At 40.8% G+C, this 20448-nt stretch overlaps 2 protein-coding genes across 2 annotated transcripts; one reads left to right on the top strand and one right to left on the bottom strand.

Annotated features, from left to right (window-relative positions):
* Positions 1 to 206: 206 nt before the first annotated feature.
* LOC138619833 (acetyl-coenzyme A synthetase 2-like, mitochondrial) lies at positions 207 to 11421 on the top strand. Its single transcript, XM_069696631.1, has 14 exons — positions 207 to 632; positions 888 to 984; positions 1061 to 1260; positions 2096 to 2271; positions 2728 to 2880; positions 3274 to 3421; positions 4191 to 4328; positions 5355 to 5447; positions 8906 to 9018; positions 9638 to 9764; positions 9860 to 9987; positions 10462 to 10525; positions 10610 to 10731; positions 10833 to 11421. The coding sequence occupies exons 1-14, from the start codon at positions 317 to 319 to the stop codon at positions 10998 to 11000; spliced, it is 2043 nt and encodes a 680-aa protein (XP_069552732.1). The 5' UTR covers positions 207 to 316; the 3' UTR covers positions 11001 to 11421.
* Positions 11422 to 11426: 5 nt separating this feature from the next.
* On the bottom strand, positions 11427 to 20349 carry abcd4 (ATP-binding cassette, sub-family D (ALD), member 4). Its single transcript, XM_069696632.1, has 19 exons — positions 20026 to 20349; positions 19798 to 19916; positions 19439 to 19566; positions 18467 to 18606; positions 18147 to 18263; positions 17703 to 17828; positions 17314 to 17364; positions 17040 to 17134; positions 16714 to 16835; positions 16110 to 16201; positions 15911 to 16000; positions 15519 to 15724; positions 13210 to 13301; positions 13007 to 13043; positions 12697 to 12746; positions 12504 to 12556; positions 12320 to 12396; positions 12077 to 12192; positions 11427 to 11702 (listed from the first exon to the last, which is right to left on the bottom strand). The coding sequence occupies exons 1-19, from the start codon at positions 20064 to 20066 to the stop codon at positions 11607 to 11609; spliced, it is 1848 nt and encodes a 615-aa protein (XP_069552733.1). The 5' UTR covers positions 20067 to 20349; the 3' UTR covers positions 11427 to 11606.
* Positions 20350 to 20448: the final 99 nt, after the last annotated feature.

The following is a 20448-nucleotide window of genomic DNA, read 5'->3' as shown; positions in this document are numbered from 1 at the left end:
AAAATGCGCGGAGGGGATCTTTAATTATCACTAATTGTACTTTGTTGTTGTTGTTGTTGTTTTTTGTTATAAATGTAGCCCAATTTCTTTTCCGACATGTTGAAGTCCACCCGCAGCTTAGACCACTTTCCAGGAAGAAAGTTTCTGAATATTGTTTTGTACCGCCCTTTAAAGGATGACTCCTCTCAAGCCCTTCCTCTCCGGACTTTCTAAGTTTTCACTAAAGCTGAGGGGGGTTATTTCCATAATCGCTTAACAGTCACGGAAATGGTTTGCAATCATATTTCGGACGGCACGGAGGACTTCCACTGACAGTATGCGGCTGCCTTACGGGTGCACTTCGAAGTACATCGCTGCTTTCTTCAGCCGTCGGCTCTTCACATGTTGTTTCCGTGTTTGGGGTCGGAGAGGTAGATGCAACGCAGCGGCGTTCATGCCGGAGGCTGCGGGCTTTGAAGGAGTGTCGAGCCGCGCCGCGCTGCAGGAGTTTTCCGTCTCCAACGGTGAGCGCTTCTGGGCCGCGGTGGCGCGCCACAGGCTCAGCTGGATCAGTCCTTTCCACACGGTCCAGGACTGTGACCTGAGCCGGGGCAAGATAAAGTGGTTTGCGGGAGGAAAGCTGAACGTGTCCGGTAAGGTTATCATCACATTTAAATAGTACATGACCAGTAATCAGATGTGTGGAAATAGATCTGCATTTTAGGCAGGTTTACTAACAGTTTTCCATGTTTTGTTTTTTGAAACACTCGTCCAGAGACAGTGAAGGCATCACCATTTAAACCAGTCACTATGACCTCATCTAGTCAAAGGATACCTTGAAGGAAACATGTAGTGATGAGCACTCTGATGACAGTTTCCATCTCTGTTTATGTGTTGTCTTTCTGCAGTGAACTGCCTGGACCGTCACGTGCACACCTGTCCTGAGAGGGTGGCCTTGATCTGGGAGAGAGATGAAAGGGGGTCAGAGGTCAAGTACACTTACAGGTCAGTAGTTTGGAGTTAGCGTTGCATTGATATTGATGTTACTTCCTTCTGAGGTAGTTCATTCCTGTCCTTGCAGAGAGCTGCTGGAGTTGACATGTCGCGTGGGCAACCTGCTACGTCGTCGTGGCGTGAAGAGGGGGGACTGCGTCACCATCTACATGCCCTCTTGCCCTCTGGCTGTGGCGTCCATGTTGGCCTGTGCCCGTATTGGTGCTGCCCATAACGTGGTGTTTGCAGGCTTCAGTGCAGAGGCTCTCGCAGAGCGAATCAGAGACGGTGAGACGGGGTGACTGAACTGCTGACGGTGATTGTCACAAACGTTTTAAAGCTGCACCTGTCGGATGTACTGGGAAAGCGATCTTTCCACTCCGTTCTCTTCTGTGTCTGCTTGGTGTCTAAATAGCGAGCTGTTTGCCAACATTATGGTGGTGTAACTGTGTGGTTTCAATGTTTTCTACTTCCCACAAGTGACCAAAGAACAAATTAAACAAGAGTGATAAGAGCTTTTAGACTGAACCACAGTAAAGATGCAGGCAGGAAAACCAAAACAATGAGCTGAAAGGTTCTAAAAAAAAATTAAAAAAACTCCACAGAGCCAGATCGTCACTGCAGGTGATACATGTTTGTTGGTTTGTCACTATGACAGGCATCTGTCATGTCATAAAAAGTATTTTTATTTGTTGTTAATGTATAAATATTGACCAGGGCAGCTCTTAAGAGATGTGAGTAAATATATGTTGTTTTATTTTAGATTTGCATCGATTTTCTGCATTTCTTTATGAATGTATTGGTCGCTATGAGGGTAGGAAAATTAACAATGAGTACAGGCCAACTTCGCACCAAACTACTGTGTTTTTTGTACTGACTGTAGTTGTAATTTACGATCGAATCCTCCCATTTATCAGAGCGAACGTTTGTTAAACTCTATTGTCTTTAATGTATTTTGTGAAATACTAAAACAGGTAACTTTTATCTGTCACAGTTATGTAGCATTTACTAAAGAAGATGGATTTAAATTGAAAATGTAATTTAATTAAAAAGCAAAGAAACTTGAAGTCACTTAAAAAAAAAAAAAAAAAAGTTTTAATTCTCATTCGCATCCCATTTGTAGCTCAGTCCAGCACCGTCATCACAGTGAACCAGGGCGTCAGGGCCGGAAAGGTCGCAGAGCTGAAGAAGACGGTGGACAAAGCGGTGCAGAGCTGTCCAACAGTTCAGCAGGTGTTTGTTGCTATGAGAACAGAAAAGCAGGTCGCCATGACAGCAAAGGACATCGCCATGGAGGAGGTGAGAGAGGAGAGAACCAATCAGCACTCATTGAAAATGTCTCATACAAAACAAACTTTTTGCTAAGATGACGAACGATTTTGTGGAAAGTTTGGTATTTGTTGCTCAATAAAGTACTTAGAAAATAACCAAGCAGCTAATCAGTTTATTTCTAAAGTGCTTTCGAAGCAGCTGTCGACAGAATCATCTCACCATGAGGTGTATTAGCTGACACAAAAATGGAAATTTCACTTCCAATACATCTGAGTAAACGTAACCTGCCGAGGAAAATCGTGTGATATACAATTAAAACTGCCGTCAACTAATTATTTTAGCCTGAATGTTAATTTATTAGTTTCTCCGTTTACGTCTTCGAAGGTTATATCACGTGCGCCGTCCATCTACGTCGTACAAGAAAAATCAATGAAGGTTGTTCAGTTGTGGTTCTATTGCTGTGCTAATTGATGCGTTGTGCAGGAGATGCTAAAGGAGGACGTGGTGTGTGAGCCTGCGGCCATGAACAGCGAGGACGTCTTGTTCCTGCTCTACACATCAGGCAGCACAGGGAAGCCCAAAGGCCTGGTCCACACTCAGGCTGGATACCTGCTGTATGCTGCACTCACACACAGGGTAAACAGCGACCACCAAAAGTCACAGATCAGACTTTTTTTTTATTTTCTCGACATACAGTGTGTTGCTGCTGTACGCCAGCGAAGGCCACGGACGGCCAAACTGCGATCCATAATCCTGTGTGTGAGCATCTGCAGCCTGATCACGGCAGATTACAGAAGGAGTTTCCTCCACTTTTTGCGCGATGGGTTTTATGTAATGCAGTGAGCTCAAGATGTATTTATAGCTGCATGCATGCACAGCTTAAAAGGGTTATTACCAGCATAAAATGGAACAACATACCATCAGTCAATCTCTGAAGCACAACTCTAAGCATATTGATTACAAATTTAGTTTCTATAATGGTAATCTGTGTTTGTTTTTATCCGATTAATGTTTCCTTCTCATCACCAGTATGTCTTCAACTACCACGACGGAGATGTGTTTGGCTGTATGGCAGATATTGGCTGGATAACAGGACACACTTACAGCGTCTACGGGCCTCTAGTCAACGGAGGAACCACTGTCCTGTTTGAGAGCACTCCCATTTACCCCGACCCAGGTATGAACGCCAGCAGCTGGACTGGATTTTAATAACACCGTCATGATGCTCTAAGATTCCTCATATGCAAATAAGAGATTATAATATTAATCAAAGCATCTCAGTGGCTGCGAGTAATTTGTTATTGATTGTGGAGGTAAACATTTTATTTGATGGAAACACCGAAAGACTTCAGCACTGTTTGCATACAAAAATAAATTTAAAAAAAGTCCTAAGACCTAAAATAAAATAAGACCCTCTACTTCCCCTTTTTTGGACAAACATAATTTACAGGAACAAATATTACAATATTACATTACAAAAGAACGCCTCCACTTACACACTTACACAGTAAATCCTCTGACTCATTTATTTAAATAAGTAGATGTCTATTAGTTCTCATGGTATTATTACAGAGACATCTTTTAGGATGCTTGTGTTGTGTATGAAGTGTATTGGCACATACTCAGTTACCCCGTCTTTTCCACGAACTCTGCTTGTATCTCTGTCTATGAATAACTGTTGAACTTGGCCATACTTTCCACACTAAAATTAGCAGCTTCTGTATACACAGCAGCCAAGACCACCGTCACCCACTCCCTGTTATTGTTAAAGGGAAACAGCAGCACATTAAAGGCTAAAAGCCCTCTGCAGTTCAAGTCTTTAGTTCTCAGGTTTAAATTTTAATCTCTAATTTCTGATTCAGATTTAAGATTTTCAGTTTCACCTCAACATATGGTAGAATATCTCTTTAAACCATTGTAATGTAAACACGTTTTCTTTTTCACAGGAAGATATTGGGACATGGTTGAGAGACTTAAGATCAACCAGTTTTACGGGGCTCCCACGGCAATCCGCCTGCTACTCAAGTACGGAGACCAGTGGGTGAAAACATACGACCGCTCCACTCTCAAAACTCTCGGCTCTGGTATGTGAAACATGATGCTTAGAAAGAGTACGAGTTTCTTGCCACTTGGTTCTCACTCAACAACATTCGAAGGAGCAACACAAGCAATCAGGCAATCGTACAAGATGGCTACTCCACAATTGAACCATATTATCTGAACTTATTTGGGTATACAAACAAAATGTGAACTTTTAAAGCCTGTAGTAACAGTGTATGTTTTGAATAATGCACATGACTATGTTGCAATTCAAGCTACAAATTTATCCCCAAATTCGAATCAGTTCATCCTTGAGTCCCAAGTTCACATTTGTGCCAAATTTGAAGAAAGTCCCTCAAGGTGTTCGTGAGGTATCATATTCGTAAGAACGGGACTGGAAAATGGGATAGACATGAGGTTGACTTTTGACCGATGTGTGACTTATGACTACTGAAGAACTTCCCTAAAAGCGTTCCTCAGATATCGTGTTCACGAGCCTGGGACATGCATGAAGGCATAACAACTACAAGTTCATGAAAGCTGATGTTACGTACAGCATGTTTTTTAGAGCGTCTCTCTCAGAGTTTTGTAATCTTGCAGCTGCAATCTGAGTGAAGCGGTTACTTTTGTTTGCATATAATTTCCATTTTCACTTTGATATGTCAAATAATTTAAGGCAGTGTGTCATGTACATACAGATTGTACATAGAACACAGGACAAAATCACATGTAGGACTACCCTCTGGTGTGTAAAGTGTTTGTGTCCTTTAGTGGAGCATTATAAGAAGAATTCCTTTCCTATAAGGACACACGTGTTACATACCTAATGTATACTCAAAGTCAAGATGGGCTGTTATTTCAACGTGCCTGAGTGTCCCTCAGTGTCCAAAGCAAAGCAGGAACACACACGTCTCATTGAAACATGAGTCTTAAGTCCAATGCACACGAAGCTTAACATCAGAACTTTAAATCCTCCTCCTAACCAACAACAACAAAAAATGATTTTACAGAAAAACAAAACCAACATCTAATGCCATCATATGATTTAAGATGCACTTGTCTGTCTGCAGTGGGGGAGCCGATCAACACCGAAGCGTGGGAGTGGTACCACAGAGTGGTCGGAGAGGGACGCTGTCCTGTGGTGGACACCTGGTGGCAAACCGGTAACTCCGAATACACTGAAGTGTGGAATTTATTAGTTATTTTCAACAAAATTGATGTGGGTTCTTGTATAAGTACAGTACAGGAACAATACTCTTTTCAAAATTTGAAGGTAACACATGAACAATAGCCTAGTTTCAGGCCTCAAAATCACTCATTTCTCAGAAATTGAAAGTGGAAAAAAAGGAAAAAGAAAAAATTTGTTATCCAACTGTCTCATATTAATAACCACATTATTGATCAATTAGCACAACAACATAAAACTTAATCAATGATTAACAACATTTCCTTTCTACCAATCCAAAGTCTTTCATTACATTTGAGAAGCTGTAGCCAGCACGATGAGCGACTCCATAATTAATTGATTATTAAGATTGATTGATTTAATTAATTCCATGCTAAATACAAACGTTAAAAGGACTAAACGATGCATTGGCTTAATGCTTAGCTGTAAACTATTTCCATTTTTTTGTCCTCTCCAGATTAGAGTTTCATTTTTTTTATATTATTGTGCTGTTTCAGCTCGATTAGAAAAACTGGTTCCTTATTTCAGCCAGCAGTAGTACCGAAGTCATTCTTTGTGCTCATATTGGTTTCATTTCTAGTTCTGTGAGTTTTAAGGTCTACTTCAGTGGCTGGTCAGCACAATTACAGTTCCGCCTCCACAATAGGAAGTTAAGTTCATGAACTCCTCCCCGAATGCAGTCACGTCCGGGAGCACTAAAACAGTCATCTTAAAGGGGAGAGCAGGCGGCGCTTTCCCACCGACAATAACAGTGTTACATAACAGTTGTGTGTGTGTGTGTGTGTGTGTGTGTGTGTGTGTGTGTGTGTGTGTGTGTGTGTGTGTGTGTGTGTGTGTGTGTGTGTGTGTGTGTGTGTGTTTGTGTGTTTGTTTGTGTGTGTGCGTGCACAATATTAATGCACATGGATACGCACACATGCCTGCAAGGGAGGGACATTTTTGAATACTTCTGGACTCCAGAAACAAACCAGATGTTTTGCTAAACATCTTTTCAGGAGCAGCACAGGAAAACAGTGGAATGATCTCAATTGAATATTCATAATCGGCAACATTAACACAAACAGGGTGTTACATTTATTTTTTTTCCACCTATTAACGTTCAAACATTGCAGTTGGATAGGTTTCACCCACCAGGATGCAGATTGTAGCTGCCAGAAGAGTCAGCTGACAAAATGGATCCCTGTTGCCAAGAAAGACTCTAAACAAACTGAAATATATTAACTCTAATATTTTCTGCCCTCATCAATAATTATACTTTACTGACTGTACAGATTAAAGCAGAATACTTTTCTCTGACAGTATAATTATTTCCACTCGGTGGGACATAACAAACTTGCAGAAAAACTGTCCTTCACCCTCAACAGATAACCTCTGAAGTGACTCCAAAATAACCACTGTGCTTCCACAAATGTCGCCTACAATGGGACATTATGACAATATGTTGGCCATCAGCTGAATTTGCCGGTAACGTACATTTTCCAGACGAACACTGGACCCAACTGACTCTATGTATTTCATCCTCAGTACCTCTAAATTAGATTGAGTAATGACCAAATGGAGCAAATCCGTGTTAATTACCATACAAATGGCAAAAATCTATAATTAATTGATGATAATTAAACATCAGAGCCTCATGAGCTTGAGAATTACAGACACAGATATGACCCAAATACCCTACTTCAGTAAAAAGGATTATGTTTTTATGTTATTTTCCTGGACTAGTGTTTTCAATTAGGGCTAAGTGGCATTATTCATAAATGCCATTTGGTTGATCTGGAAGCAAGTAGCCTGTTTAAAGAGAAAAAAATGATTTTGATCCGCTGTTGGCATACTATACTGTGTTGGATCATCGGGCAGGAGAGGTGAGAGGGTGCAGGAACCACCGTAGCTTCAAACAACACAAACGAAGGAACAAAAATAGTTGTACATGTTCGAACTCTTATTTTCAAGCAAGCCTTAAATGTGAAGATTAATATGACACTTAATTTTTGGATGCTAAATATGAAGCTATAACAAACTGCCAGTTGTCTTAGTTTAGCATAGACACTGGAAACACAGGGAAACCCAATAAATCCACCGATCCACCTGACTAGCTACAAGCTTGTCTAGCAGTTTTTTTTCCATGTGCTTGCAGCTTATATTGACTGGACAGATGTACAAAACTAGTATCACACAACAAGGAAGCTAATAAGCATGTTTAATAGATTTATAATTATTTCTGGGAGGCACTCTCATCCACAAGTCTCACAGTTACAGTTTTATGTGAACAGGATGCCAGTTGCTAATGCTATTGTCGGATCATCTGTTGTGTCCTACTTTATAACGGGCCCTCTCTGCTGTTTCCACCACTGTTGCCACCAACACCACCACGCGGATTACCAGAGTCCCGTAGATCCATGCAAACCTAATTGCATTTAATTTACTTAGCATGGCTGTAATTCCACAATCTACATCTGTAGCAACGAGAAGACCAGACTCACAAACTGTTATTCAGCTCTGTCGCTTACCTTTTTTCTCTTCCTATTCTTCCAAAAAAAATTAACTTTTATTGATATATAACTTTTCTTTCCAAAATGCTTTGATAAAACAAACATAGAGATCATAAAACACTGGAGATACAATTAGATGGCAAAAATGGGATGATAAAACCCAGCAAAGTCACCTTAAGGATTTAGTCGATCATTACTGATCACCAGCTGAAACCCAGGAATGACCAGCAGAGCCCCGTCCATCGATTTAGGTACAAAGGAAGTGAATTATTCATTCATATAATTCATAGCAAAGCAGGGTATCATAAGGGTAATTAATGTGTTTGCATCTATTACTGGCAGTTTAATTTAATATCACTGACGCAGGCAAGATATTATTTAGCCTGCGACTGTTTTGTTTATGTCATCTGCATAACAGTGATGGGAAGACAAGATGATTCTGCATTATGTGAAGAGAAGGATCAAATACACTAAATATTGAAAACAACTGTGGGCCAAGAATAGACCCTTGTGGAACAGCACATTAAATTGAAATTAAAGTTGATTTTGAGTCAGTCCCTCATGCACCTTCCCGCTGCTGTAAATACTCAAAAATGTGTGTTCATCCACAGCAATAAGTAGTCCCCCAAAACAATTTTTTTGTTTGTATTGTTGTTAGGGTATCTTTTGTTTGAAACCCGCAAGTGATCAGCTCATTTATGAAATTGCTTTGCCTTTAGAAAAACGAAACTATGTATTTGTGATGCATTTTTAAAGATTTTCATCTTCAGTAGGATCCGGGTGGTTTGGAGTTGCATCGGCAGGGTACATAAATAAGAACTGGAAAAAAAATTGATTTCCACATTATTGATTTCGATGTTTATATTTTAATTTGTTGACTAGAGAATAAAATCATGTTTATCCTTCAGTGAAAATGCTCTTGTTTTGTTTTGCTGTGTGTTCTCAGAGACAGGTGGCATCTGCATCGCCCCAAGGCCATCAGACCCAGACGCAGAGATTGTCCCAGGAATGGCCATGAGACCCTTCTTTGGCATTAAACCAGTGCTCATGGACACTGAGGTCAGGTGGTGTGTGTGTGTGTGTGTGTGTGTGTGTGTGTGTGTGTGTGTGTGTGTGTGTGTGTGTGTGTGTGTGTGTGTGTGTGTGTGTGTGTGTGTGTGTGTGTGTGTGTGTGTGTGTGTGTGTGTCGGACGGCTGAGAACGGCCTGGAGGAGAGGGTCAGATTAGGATTATAAACTAGTCACCAGCTGTGTCACTTTTGATACCCACCCTGCTCCCACCCATCAGTCGTACTCTGTGCGTGCCAAACTCCCTATTAGAAATCTGTCGCACTATTTTACAGCTATTGAGGTTGCTTACGCTCTTGCGATGCACAGATTGTGCAGACAGTTGGAGTGGTGTCTGATCTGATCTCTTTTCCTCCCTCGCAACCGAAACACACAGAAGCATTTGAGGGAGCTTCAGCATTTACAGGGTTTAATGTGACATTTAAAACACTCCAACTGTGCCGGTTTCGTGTCACAGAGGAATATTTTTGTACGACTGTTACTACGAGATGTACACTAATTGTGCAATTCTGGGACTTATTTTTATTGGCACTAATTACATTGATTATGATTAACTCATTATCACGTTTCTGTTTTCTGTGTTAACATTTTGCTGTTTTGGATTTCCCCAGGACAAAATTCTGACCTCCAACAACACATCTGGAGCTCTGTGTATAGCTCAGCCCTGGCCTGGTATGGCCAGAACTATTCACAACAACCACCAGAGGTTTATTGAGACCTACTGCCAGCCTTACCCAGGTGCAATATGATGTGTTCAGGAACAAACAGCCTCGGTTTTCATGGTGTTTTCTGAGAAAACTATACAGTCTCTAGCTCCCTCTGTATTTGTGTAGGTTACTTCTTCACCGGTGACGGTGCCTATCGCTCAGTGGAGGGATACTACCAGATCACTGGCCGCCTTGATGACGTCATTAACGTGAGCGGTCACAGGATTGGGACAGCAGAGATAGAGGACGCGGTGGTAAGATCGATGACTTGCATTCAATAGACTCAAGTCAGTCAAACCTACTTTACTTTATAAATAATGCTATATTCATTGATTTCAATGTTAATAACTTAAGTGTATTTAACTTCAAACTGAAGAGTATTTTTAAGACACATTGGACAAAGATTGTCCATGTTTACATTTTGTGGTAATCCATCCTATATTTCTCAAAATATTTAATTTATTCTATTGTAGTGTGTCTCAAAATTATAGTCATATTCATAGTTTGATATGAAACCGTGTTCCCAAACATGGTTAAGCAATAGAATCACGAGTACAATTATATTTAAAAGTAAAAAAGAAGAAAGAGGACATCTATGAAGTGTTGAAGATATCTCAGTTTCATTGTCTTTCCCCTAAATGTTTAACGAAAGAGACATATATTTTCTAAAACTGTAGAAGTTAAACTATAAAATGTAGAGATGACCCTGATTGTGATTTCTGTAACAGAATCAGTGCTCTGCAGTGGCTGAATCTGCCGTCATTGGATACTCGCATAACATCAAAGGCCAAGGTGAGCAACACAAGTGTCAATTGGTTCAAAAAAATGTTGTGTTTTACAAGGACCTATAAACACGTTTCTCTCTCGCCTCCTCAGGTGTATATGCCTTTGTGGTGCTTAAAAAGAACATCGACGAGCAGGAGGCCAACTTGTCCAGGCAGCTAAACAATATAGTGTCTACAAAAATCGCCAAGTACGCCTGTCCGGACTTCATCCAGGTAAATTCTGCCCCGCTGACTTTAAATAAGATAGATAGACAAACTGACATTTAAGACTGACTTTACGTAATAACTTGTCCATTCTTTGATCGTCGTCACAGTTTGTCCAGCATCTGCCAAAGACACGCTCCGGGAAGATAATGCGGCGGGTGCTGCGCAAAGTCGTGGAGCGCGACTCCAACGGTCTGGGTGACCTCAGCACGCTGGATAATCCCGCAGCAGTTCAGGAGATCATTCAGGGTCACCTTGAACTCTTAAGCAAACAATGACCATCAACATGTTTTTCCTGAACACCTCAAAATCCAAAGATCTATTTCACAACTCACTTTTTCAATTAACCAAACTTGTGCCTTTGTATGAAAAATGATTTTAATGACCAAATATTTTATTGTAGATATAAACATTTTATGAAATCAGGTAAAGAACAATTTGTATGTAGTATCCACATATGTACTCAGTTTTTAATAGGAATTATTAAAACCAAAGAACACTGTGTTTAATAACAAAACTGTGTTGTAATAATCCCATATACAGTATTGATTGTAAACATTATATGAACAACTGTGATCTCATATAAGCGCTCGCCACATTTACAAAAAAGTGTTTTTTGTCCATATTTGTCTTTGGATCCAGAACCTTTTGGTTGGTTGTTGAACCACATGCCTCCCTCAACCCGTTAACCTCTTAGGAAGAAATGATGCATTCCCCCGTTCTTTAACCAAGCAAGATGGGAATAAAATATCAAACTGATTGTGGACTCCGAGAAGATTAAGAAGAGCACTTGAATATTAGTAACTGATTAATTAAGGTGCGTTTCTGTTCTCGGCTCCGACATTGATGTGTTCTTCTTATTATGGGTTTCAAGATGACTGTGGTCACATGTCCTCTTCTCTGAGACTCCCTCCAGGTTCTCTTAAATTGGTTAATTCCCATCGGCCTCCTCCACACAGCTTCAACTGGACATCATGGTACTGTGAAGAACAGAAAAGACACAACATCCTTTGTAGATGTAGACAGATTTGAGAACAAAACTAAAGGTGGTACATTTTAAAACAAAAATAATAATTGTAGAAATGTAATCCTATCAAGAGGAGATTTAGAGACTGATAAAGCGTTCGTCCCTTTGAACTCAGTTGTGTAGTATCTAATCCATCAATCGACCAGCATTCAGCTGAATAGTAGGCAGCACATATCAAGCATGAAAGATGTGCTTTTCCCACGACTTCCTCCTACAGTAATTCGAGTTTATGGACTGTAATTTTTAAACTTTCTGATCATTTTAATTCCTCATCATCTCTTTAATTCTAATGAGGTTTATGGGACACGTAGCCTGTGTTGAGCCTACCTTCTCCAGGCTGCTCCGGTGTCCCAGACTGACCAACGTCATGCCCAGCTGTTTACAGGTTCGGTAGAGTTGTGCCTCCGCCTCCTCGGTCAATGCGCTGGTGGCCTCATCTAAAACTAAAGAGTAAAGAAAAAAAAAAGACTTAAACTGTAGAACATAACACAAATATTTTACATGGAGTCATAAAATGTCTTTCCTCCTGAGATGCTCTTGTAAAAACTTTGCAGAAGGTTAGGAACACACCGGCATATTGGGGCTGCAGATAGAAGAGTCGTGCAAAGCAGAGTCGCTGCATTTCGCCTGGAGACAGAACGTCATACCTGCAGAGAAAAATCAGTTGGGATTGGTCATAATTTTGAGGAAGTAACGTGTGACTGTGTAACTGCACGGAAACACAGTCATCGTTTGTTATTGAAGTTGCTCTCACCAGTTCCATTCTACTTTTTCATCCAGCCCACCGGTCCGCTGAAGGAGACTAGACTGGAGCACACATATCAAGTTTTCATATCAGTATGTATGCAAATTTAAAATCATCTAATGCAGTATTCAAGGTGAATAATCCATTTAAAAAGACAAATCGAAGATTTTCAAGCATATTGCTGAATGATGAAGTTACCCACCACTCCAGCAAGTTCGAGGAATTGTATAATTCTGTCATCATCGACTGACCCTGAAAAAAAGGACACACTATAAATATCATTCAAATTATTCATTATTTTAGGTTTTCTATGAGGCAGCATTAACACAAAGTTGTAAAAAACCCGGATTAAATGTAAATGTTCCCAGAGGTTCACAATATTCGAGAATACAAACACTAGCTCATATGACATACTGTGTCTTTATTTACTGTTTTAATGTACATTAAATGTTATTGCCTCTGGCTGTTACACTGTTTGACAGTAAACTGTTAGGTTACACTGAATATGATACCTGATGCAGGGTAAATGTCCTTCAGTGGGTAGATCACCTGTTGGAGAGAAGAGTTCCAGTCAATCTTTTATTTTCTGGTCGATTTGAGCTCTTGTTATACTCATAGCACCTGTAGACACACTGGATATGTATTGTTTGACAAGTTGAGGGCTCTTAAAAAGAAACTACTCTTGAAGAAAAACACCATAAAAGAAAATAGCTACCTGTTCACGCAGTGAGCCATCAGTCAGGTAGGGTTTCTGTGGCAGGAAGAGGGTTCCTCTGGGCCCGAAACACGTGGTCATCTGGACAAAACCTGAGACAAAGAAACAGCAAATGGTTAGACAGACAGGTGAGAGGATACCGATGTTTACAGATCTCACAAATAATGCCAACTTTTCTTTATTTGCCTTATGGATTATAGTTACTGTTCTTTTCTGATGTTTTTTTGCGTGGACATGTTGTGGCCAAATCGGAATCTGTAATAATGAAAACTAATAGCAGCATTTTACTCCCTCAGAAAACAGCTCAAATATTTTCATGCCTTTAATGTGACAGCATCTCCACATGTTTCTGCAACGCTTGGACAAATTCCTGTATTTTCTTCTTTGTTCATGGTGTAGTATATGATACAAATTTGTATTACTTTAGAGAAAAAGGAAAAAATGTAATTGAAATTAAAGAAATCAAACTGTTTATGATACTGTCCCCTGAGTTAAAAGCTTCTGCAGTACTGAAGGGTTCCAGAAACCAGCTTCAAATGATGATCCAAATATTCATGTCCACAGTGGCAATTTCTTTTAGGGGAAACCACGTTGGGCTCATTTGTCATTTTTTATAAGCGTAATGTGGACACAACTATCTTTTCTCTTTACAATATGTTTCCTTCCACACAGTGCATCCAGAAAGTATTCACAGCGCTTCACTTTTTCCACATTTTGTTATATTACAGCCTTATTCCAAAATGGATTAAATTCATTTTTTTCCTCAAAATTCTACACACAATACCCCATAATGATGAAAAAAGTTTTTTGAAATTTTTGCAAATCTATTAAAAATAAAAAATGAAAAAAATCCCCTGTACATAAGTATTCACAGCCTTTGCCATGACAAGCACAGGTGCATCCTGTTTCCACTGATCATCCTTGAGATGTTTCTACAACTTGATTGGAGTCCACCTGTGGTAAATTCAGTTGATTGGACATGATTTGTTAAGACACACACCGTCTATATAAGGTCCCACAGTTGACAGTGCATGTCAGAGCACAAACCAAGCCATGAAGTCCAAGGAATTGTCTGTAGACCTCTGAGACAGGATTGTATCGAGGCACAGATCTGGGGAAGGGTACAGAAACATTTCTGCAGCATTGAAGGTCCCAATGAGCACAATGGCCTCCATCATCCGTAAATGGAAGAAGTTTGGAACCACCAGGACTCTTCCTGGAGTTGGCCGCCCGGCCAAACTGAGCGATCGGGGGAGAAGGGCCTTCATCAGGGAGGTGACCAAGAACCCGATGGTCACTCTGACAGAGCTTCAACGTTGCTCTGTGAAGAGAGGAGAACCTTCCAGAAGGACAACCATCTCTGCAGCACTCCACCAAGCAGGTCTGTGTGGTAGAGCGGCCAGACGGAAGCCACTCCTCAATAAAAGGCACATGACAGCCCACCTGGAGTTTACCAAAAGGCACCTGAAGGACTCTCAGACCATGAGAAACTAAATTCTCTGGTCTGATGAAACAAAGATTGAACTCTTTGGCCTGAATGCCAAGCGTCATGTCTTGAGGAAACCAGGCACCGCTCATCACCTGGCCAATACCATCTCTACGGTGAAGCATGGCGGTGGCAGCATCATGCTGTGGGGATGTTTTTCAGCGGCAGGAACTGGGAGACTAGTCAGGATGGAGAGAAAGATGAATGCAGCAATGTACAGAGACATCCTTGATGAAAACCTGCTCCAGAGCGCTCTGGACCTCAGACTGGAGCGAAGGTCCATCTTCCAACAGGACAACGACCCGAAGCACACAGCCAAGATAACAAAGGAGTGGATCGGGACAACTCTGTGAATGTTCTTGAGTGGTCGAGCCAGAGCCCAGACTTGAACCCGATTGAACATCTCTGGAGAGATCTGAAAATGGCTGTGCACCGACACTCCCCATCCAACCTGATGGAGCTTGAGGGATTCAAAGGTGCTTCAACGAAGTATTGAGCAAAGGCTGTGAATACTTATGTAAGTTATATTTTTGTTTATTTTTAATAGATTTGCAAAAAATGTAAACACTTTTTTCACTTTGTCATTATGGGATATTGTGTGTCGAATTTTCAGGAAAAAAAAGAAAGAATTTAATCCATTTTAGAATAAGGCTGCAACATAACAAAATGTGGAAAAAGTGAAGCGCTGTCAATACTTTCCGGATGCACTGTACATGCAAATATTTCAGTCAGGGGTTATTTTTTTATTGACACCTTCTCATTGAGCCTGTGCTGTCGCGCATTACAATGACCAAAAACGGCCTCGGTCCTGCAGCTCTCTCACCGCTGTGTGCTTCCCAGAGTCGGTTAAGGACCCGCAGTAGGGACGTCTTGCCGGTGCCCGTGTTCCCCACCACCAGCAGGTTGGTTCCCTGACTGATTTTCAGACTCAGGTCTTCTACCAGCAGCTGGTCAGAGTAAGGCGATTTGTATGAGAGATGGTCTAGGATGAAGGCAGTGTCCGCAGGGCCAGCGTGGACATTGAAGTCACTGAAATAAACAATGACCATTAGGAGGCTGAATGACTTTGGCATTCATTCTCGCCATCTTCTTTGTTGTTGATGGTCTCGTTTCTATTTCTGTATGTTTAATGTAATCTAATGACTTCTCCGAGTGCTGCCTGTTCCTCAAATCATCTTCAGCAGCAGAGATTGATGTAAAAGTGCTCACGCAAACCTGTCAAAGTCGTAGCTTTCCCCTGACGCAGGGTCGTAGTCGCACTGCTTGCGTAGGATGTCATCCATCACCTCCCGCAGCTCCCCAATCCTGACCACAACACACCCAGATTCAGTGATAGAAAAAGTAGACGGCATGCACAAACCCCGCTGTCATCATTTATCCTCCACGAGGTGAATTTAAGTATGCAGCGTGGTACCTGTGGGTGTATCCGGCCACATCTGACAGAGTAGTTGACAGGTCTATTAGCTGCGTGAAGCCATTTATCAAGTAGATGCACACAAAGGCATTCTGAATACGAACGAGGAGACAACCAGGACAGAGAGTGAATATGAGTCGAGGTTATTAAGAGGATCTGAATGTAAAACAACAGGCTACACTGGGCAACAACATGAAATGAGACAAGACCACGTTAATACTAAATATACTTGATTGTGACAGTTCTGATGCTAAAATAATATCTCCAAGGACCTTTTAGATGTGAAATCTGTCCAACAAGCATTTGAACTCAGCATAAAGAGTTGAATTGCTTGTAAGGGGGAAAAAAAAAAGGGGTTTTGGTGCCACCTAGTGGGTCAACTAGCGACAATCATTTTGGCAACTATTCAGAGATGGATTTCATGTTTCAACTCAACTCTGAGGAAAACATACCATGAGCACATACTGTATAACATTTTAGTATATTTTTGGATTTCAAAGATTAGACGGTTTTTGTTTTACCTGTTCAACGCTTTTAAGAGGTGTTCTTTTTATTTGTAAAGAAAAAGTTGAAGTTAAGTAGAGAAAGGAAAAAACATGTCTACCTTACTGATGAGTGCACTGAGTTCACCGGGAGTGAGACCATCATAAACACCAGTAAAGATGGGAATGGCAATTATAATGTAGCTGAGAAAACCTCCAAGGTAGTCAAACGTGTTCACCCCAACTGAGAAAGCAGAGGTTAATCCAGGTTAGGTAGGTAGTTACTTTATTAATCCCCGAGGGGAAATTTTTTTCGCTACAGCAGCATGCAGAAGCAATAAGATAATAATAGAAAAGCAATAAAATAGCAGTAAAATATCTACAAGTTTATTCAAACCAGAGTAAGCAAAGGCACAAAGATTTGCATGCATGTAAAGAGTTTTCTTACTATAAAGCCAGAGCTCTTTGTTTATGAGACTCTTTTGAGTCAACATCAGAGCCTGCAGTCTTCGGTCCGTCCTCATGTGCTCCACTTTACCGGCTCTAAAAAAAAAACACACAAAAAAACAAGCTTTTTTTTCCAGCTTGCTTGTTGATCTGATTTAGTGTCGCGTGAAATTAAATAATGCCAATAAATGTACGTTGCCTACATTATACAACCACATGATAGTGTAGAATTAAAGATTATAAACTTGACCAGGTATATAAATCTGGTGCCTCACCTGTAAAAAGCTGCAGACTCTGCATTGACACGGATTTGCATGTGCTTGAATCTAGACATTAAAAAAAGGCATATTTATGTTTTCACTTTCAAACATCGCAGATTCCTCTTCAGAAAAAAAGCTACATTGCAGGCTGATGCATATCCTGTTGTGTAAAAGGAAGTGTGCCAAAGTTCTCGGATATTTCCTCTTCACGAAGGGACTGGTTTACTTTGACAATAAATATTTGGAGGATTTGTCAAATAAAGCTGCTGAAATAGCCAACCACTCTGTTAAAGGTCAGGGAAAACATTATGACTGGTCAGTTAAAGCAGTCCATCTGCATTTATTTGTTAGAATAAGTTATCTACTCAGACTTGTGTGCCTCTATGTACACATACTGAACTTACCTGAAGTCTCCCTCCAGTTTTTCTTGCTCAAACAACGTTGACACAATTGGCCCCATCAGGATTCTATTGGCAACAGTCCCGATTACAAAGTAGCCAAAGATACTAACAGGACCGATCCAGCCGGTGCTGCAGAGCAAAACGATGATATTTATGTACCTCTTTTCAAACGCAGTTAAATGAGACATTGGAACACATTTAAAACCACATTACAAATATATTTCAATAAAATTAAAAACTCAGCCATTTGCCGCAGTTACAACTCTGCTTGCACAAAACAAGCTTAGCAAGTTAAACCTTTTTAGCCTGCAGCAGAGTTGCTTCAGAGTGAACAGACACAGTAATGCTGTTTTTCCACATGGGATGGCTAAAAGTTACATATGAAAAGGAAAGTCTGTATTTTTGACGAGTTTTTTTTTTTTTTTTTCTGCCAGTTTTGATACTCACCTGTGAAAGCAGTGGTAGGTGTAGTAAGTCAGTGTGAACGGAGAGACAATCAGACGACTCGCCATGGTGCTCATCTGCTTACACAGCCTCTCTGCATCCTGACTGATCCGCTGGTCTCTGCAAGAATCACACAAAAATACGTCCATGTTTAATGTTCTATTAACTGCACGATTTAATACATCAAATCTTTCATTTTATTGGACAACACTCAAACTGTCGATGTGTTTTTGCACAATCGTACATGCTGATAAATTGAAATTGTATCCGTCTTTATTGTGAGGGAAAAAAAAACGACAAATAAGAAAGCTATTGATGCTTACGGGTTATCGATGTCCTCTCTGAGAACATTAAGCGTGTAGTAGACTCTGCCCTGGAAGTAGGCCGAATGGAGGCTTTCAGTCAGCATCTTCCTCCACCTGACATACATCTGATTGCAAATGTACTGATCGATGCTTTTTAGCTGTGACAGAGAAAGACGGGGACACGTAGGAAGAAACTGTATTAGAGAGAGAAAGTAACAGTGAGACAGTAAAAGGACAATTTGATGACGGGAACAAGAGCTCACGACACATGATGTCTCCTGTCAGAAGAGGCCTCCTAACTGAATGTAGCATATCTGCTTCCTTAGAATAAACTCCTAGAAAACTGTTATCGGTTGCTGTTTCCAAGGTTCAAAATCCACAGCCAAGAACAAGTACATGTAGGCTATAAAACGAGCATGTCCTTTTATAAAGCAACTACTTTAGTTTACAGTCATCCAAAATAAAAGCTGATGCCCCACAGTAAAATTTAAAAAAAAAAGACTGTGACAGTCTGTTTTATTTAGTTTAGGTGCACATCTACATGCCTCTAGATGGATCATTTACAGTACTAGAAATGTAGTAAATGTCCCAATTGTGATAAAAGTGCTGCTGTATTTTAATCAAGTACAATAACATAATCAGATGATAAGGACAATAATAATTCATCTCAACAATAAAGAGTGATAATATTCTGCCTACTAACAACGGCTTGATAAAGAACAGACCGGTTAATCAATAATATGACTTCTAAAAGTATCAGTACTTTTATCACTACAGTGAATGTACAGCGTGTACACAAAGGAAAATGATAAGAGGGACACGGCTCAGTTTGAACATGTGTGAAGATTAAAAAAAAAAACCTGCTCAAAGGCCAAATTCCTGCAAAAGATCTGTCTACTTTTAAAGAACTATTTGGTTGTAAGAATGAGAGACGGATGCTGTTGTGACGGGTCGGTGCGTGAGGTGGACTTGTGCCACCCATCAACTTACAGAAGAGTTGAGTAAAATGAGCGTCAGCGCTGTGCCCACAAGACTCCTGAAGCCGGAGAAATCTTTGTCTGCCAGCACGTTGTAGAAGCGACTGGGGAGGACACCCACCTGGTAAATGATCAGCTGTTCTGATGGCAGAGAAAGACATGGAAGACGGCTGAAGCAGAGGCTTGTAAAACGAACTGGAGAAATGAGGCAACGCGCTGAGCCTAAAGGTCGGGAGGGAAATAAAGTGTGCAGCCTGCTGCTATCAGAAGCTCTTAATATTTCACCTGAAGGACGTCGAGCTGCAGTTTGACCTGATGTGACCTAATCATCCCCCCCCCCCTTATGCAGACAAAGTTGCCCAGCTGTGTTACCTGTCAGAGTGACGACAAGCAAAGTCCCAAACATCAGGACACTTTGACTGGTCCATGACGGGAACAGGACCTTCTGGATGCTGCAGAACCTTTGAACAAACCTCCAGTCTAACTTCAGTCTGAGTCATGGACAGAGAGAGAGAGAGAGAGAGAGATGCACGTTAAATGAGCAGAGGAGGAAGTTGAAATCTTTCTGTCTCGGTGGGCCTTTAATCTGCACGTGTTTACCTTTTTGTCCCTTTGCCATTTGACTTTTCCAAACGAGGCATCTGCACTGGCTGCAGGAGGCTGGTATTTCCTCAGACACAACTTCCCATACGTTGTTTATTTCTCATTTAAAAGGTTCAGAATAGCTCACTTTTATACGAACTAACGCAGCCAGAGAAGAACAGCAGCTCAAACAGTTTGGAGGCCAGCGAGGCAAATTACAAACAAAAGTAAACAAACGCGATCTAAAGTAACTACCTCGCTTGTCGCTTTCTTCGACATTTAATTTCGTTAAATGTTGTTAAAACTGAAGCATGGCGTCCTGTCCTGCTGCTCCACTGTGAATCGCAGATGTTAAACATGAATGTTTTGGTCGGTGAGTGTTAAAGTACGGACTTCCGGTTCCTCCCGGTTTTCAAAATAAAAGTTACACCAGCTTTTCAT

This window comes from Brachyistius frenatus, unplaced genomic scaffold (genome assembly GCF_029030835.1).
Source record: "Brachyistius frenatus isolate BFR_SWC_R1_liver_20210118 unplaced genomic scaffold, ASM2903083v1 Contig_21, whole genome shotgun sequence".
Classification (NCBI taxonomy): domain Eukaryota; kingdom Metazoa; phylum Chordata; class Actinopteri; family Embiotocidae; genus Brachyistius; species Brachyistius frenatus.
Note: the sequence above shows the minus strand (reverse complement) of the source record. Positions and strands in the feature narration are given on the sequence as shown.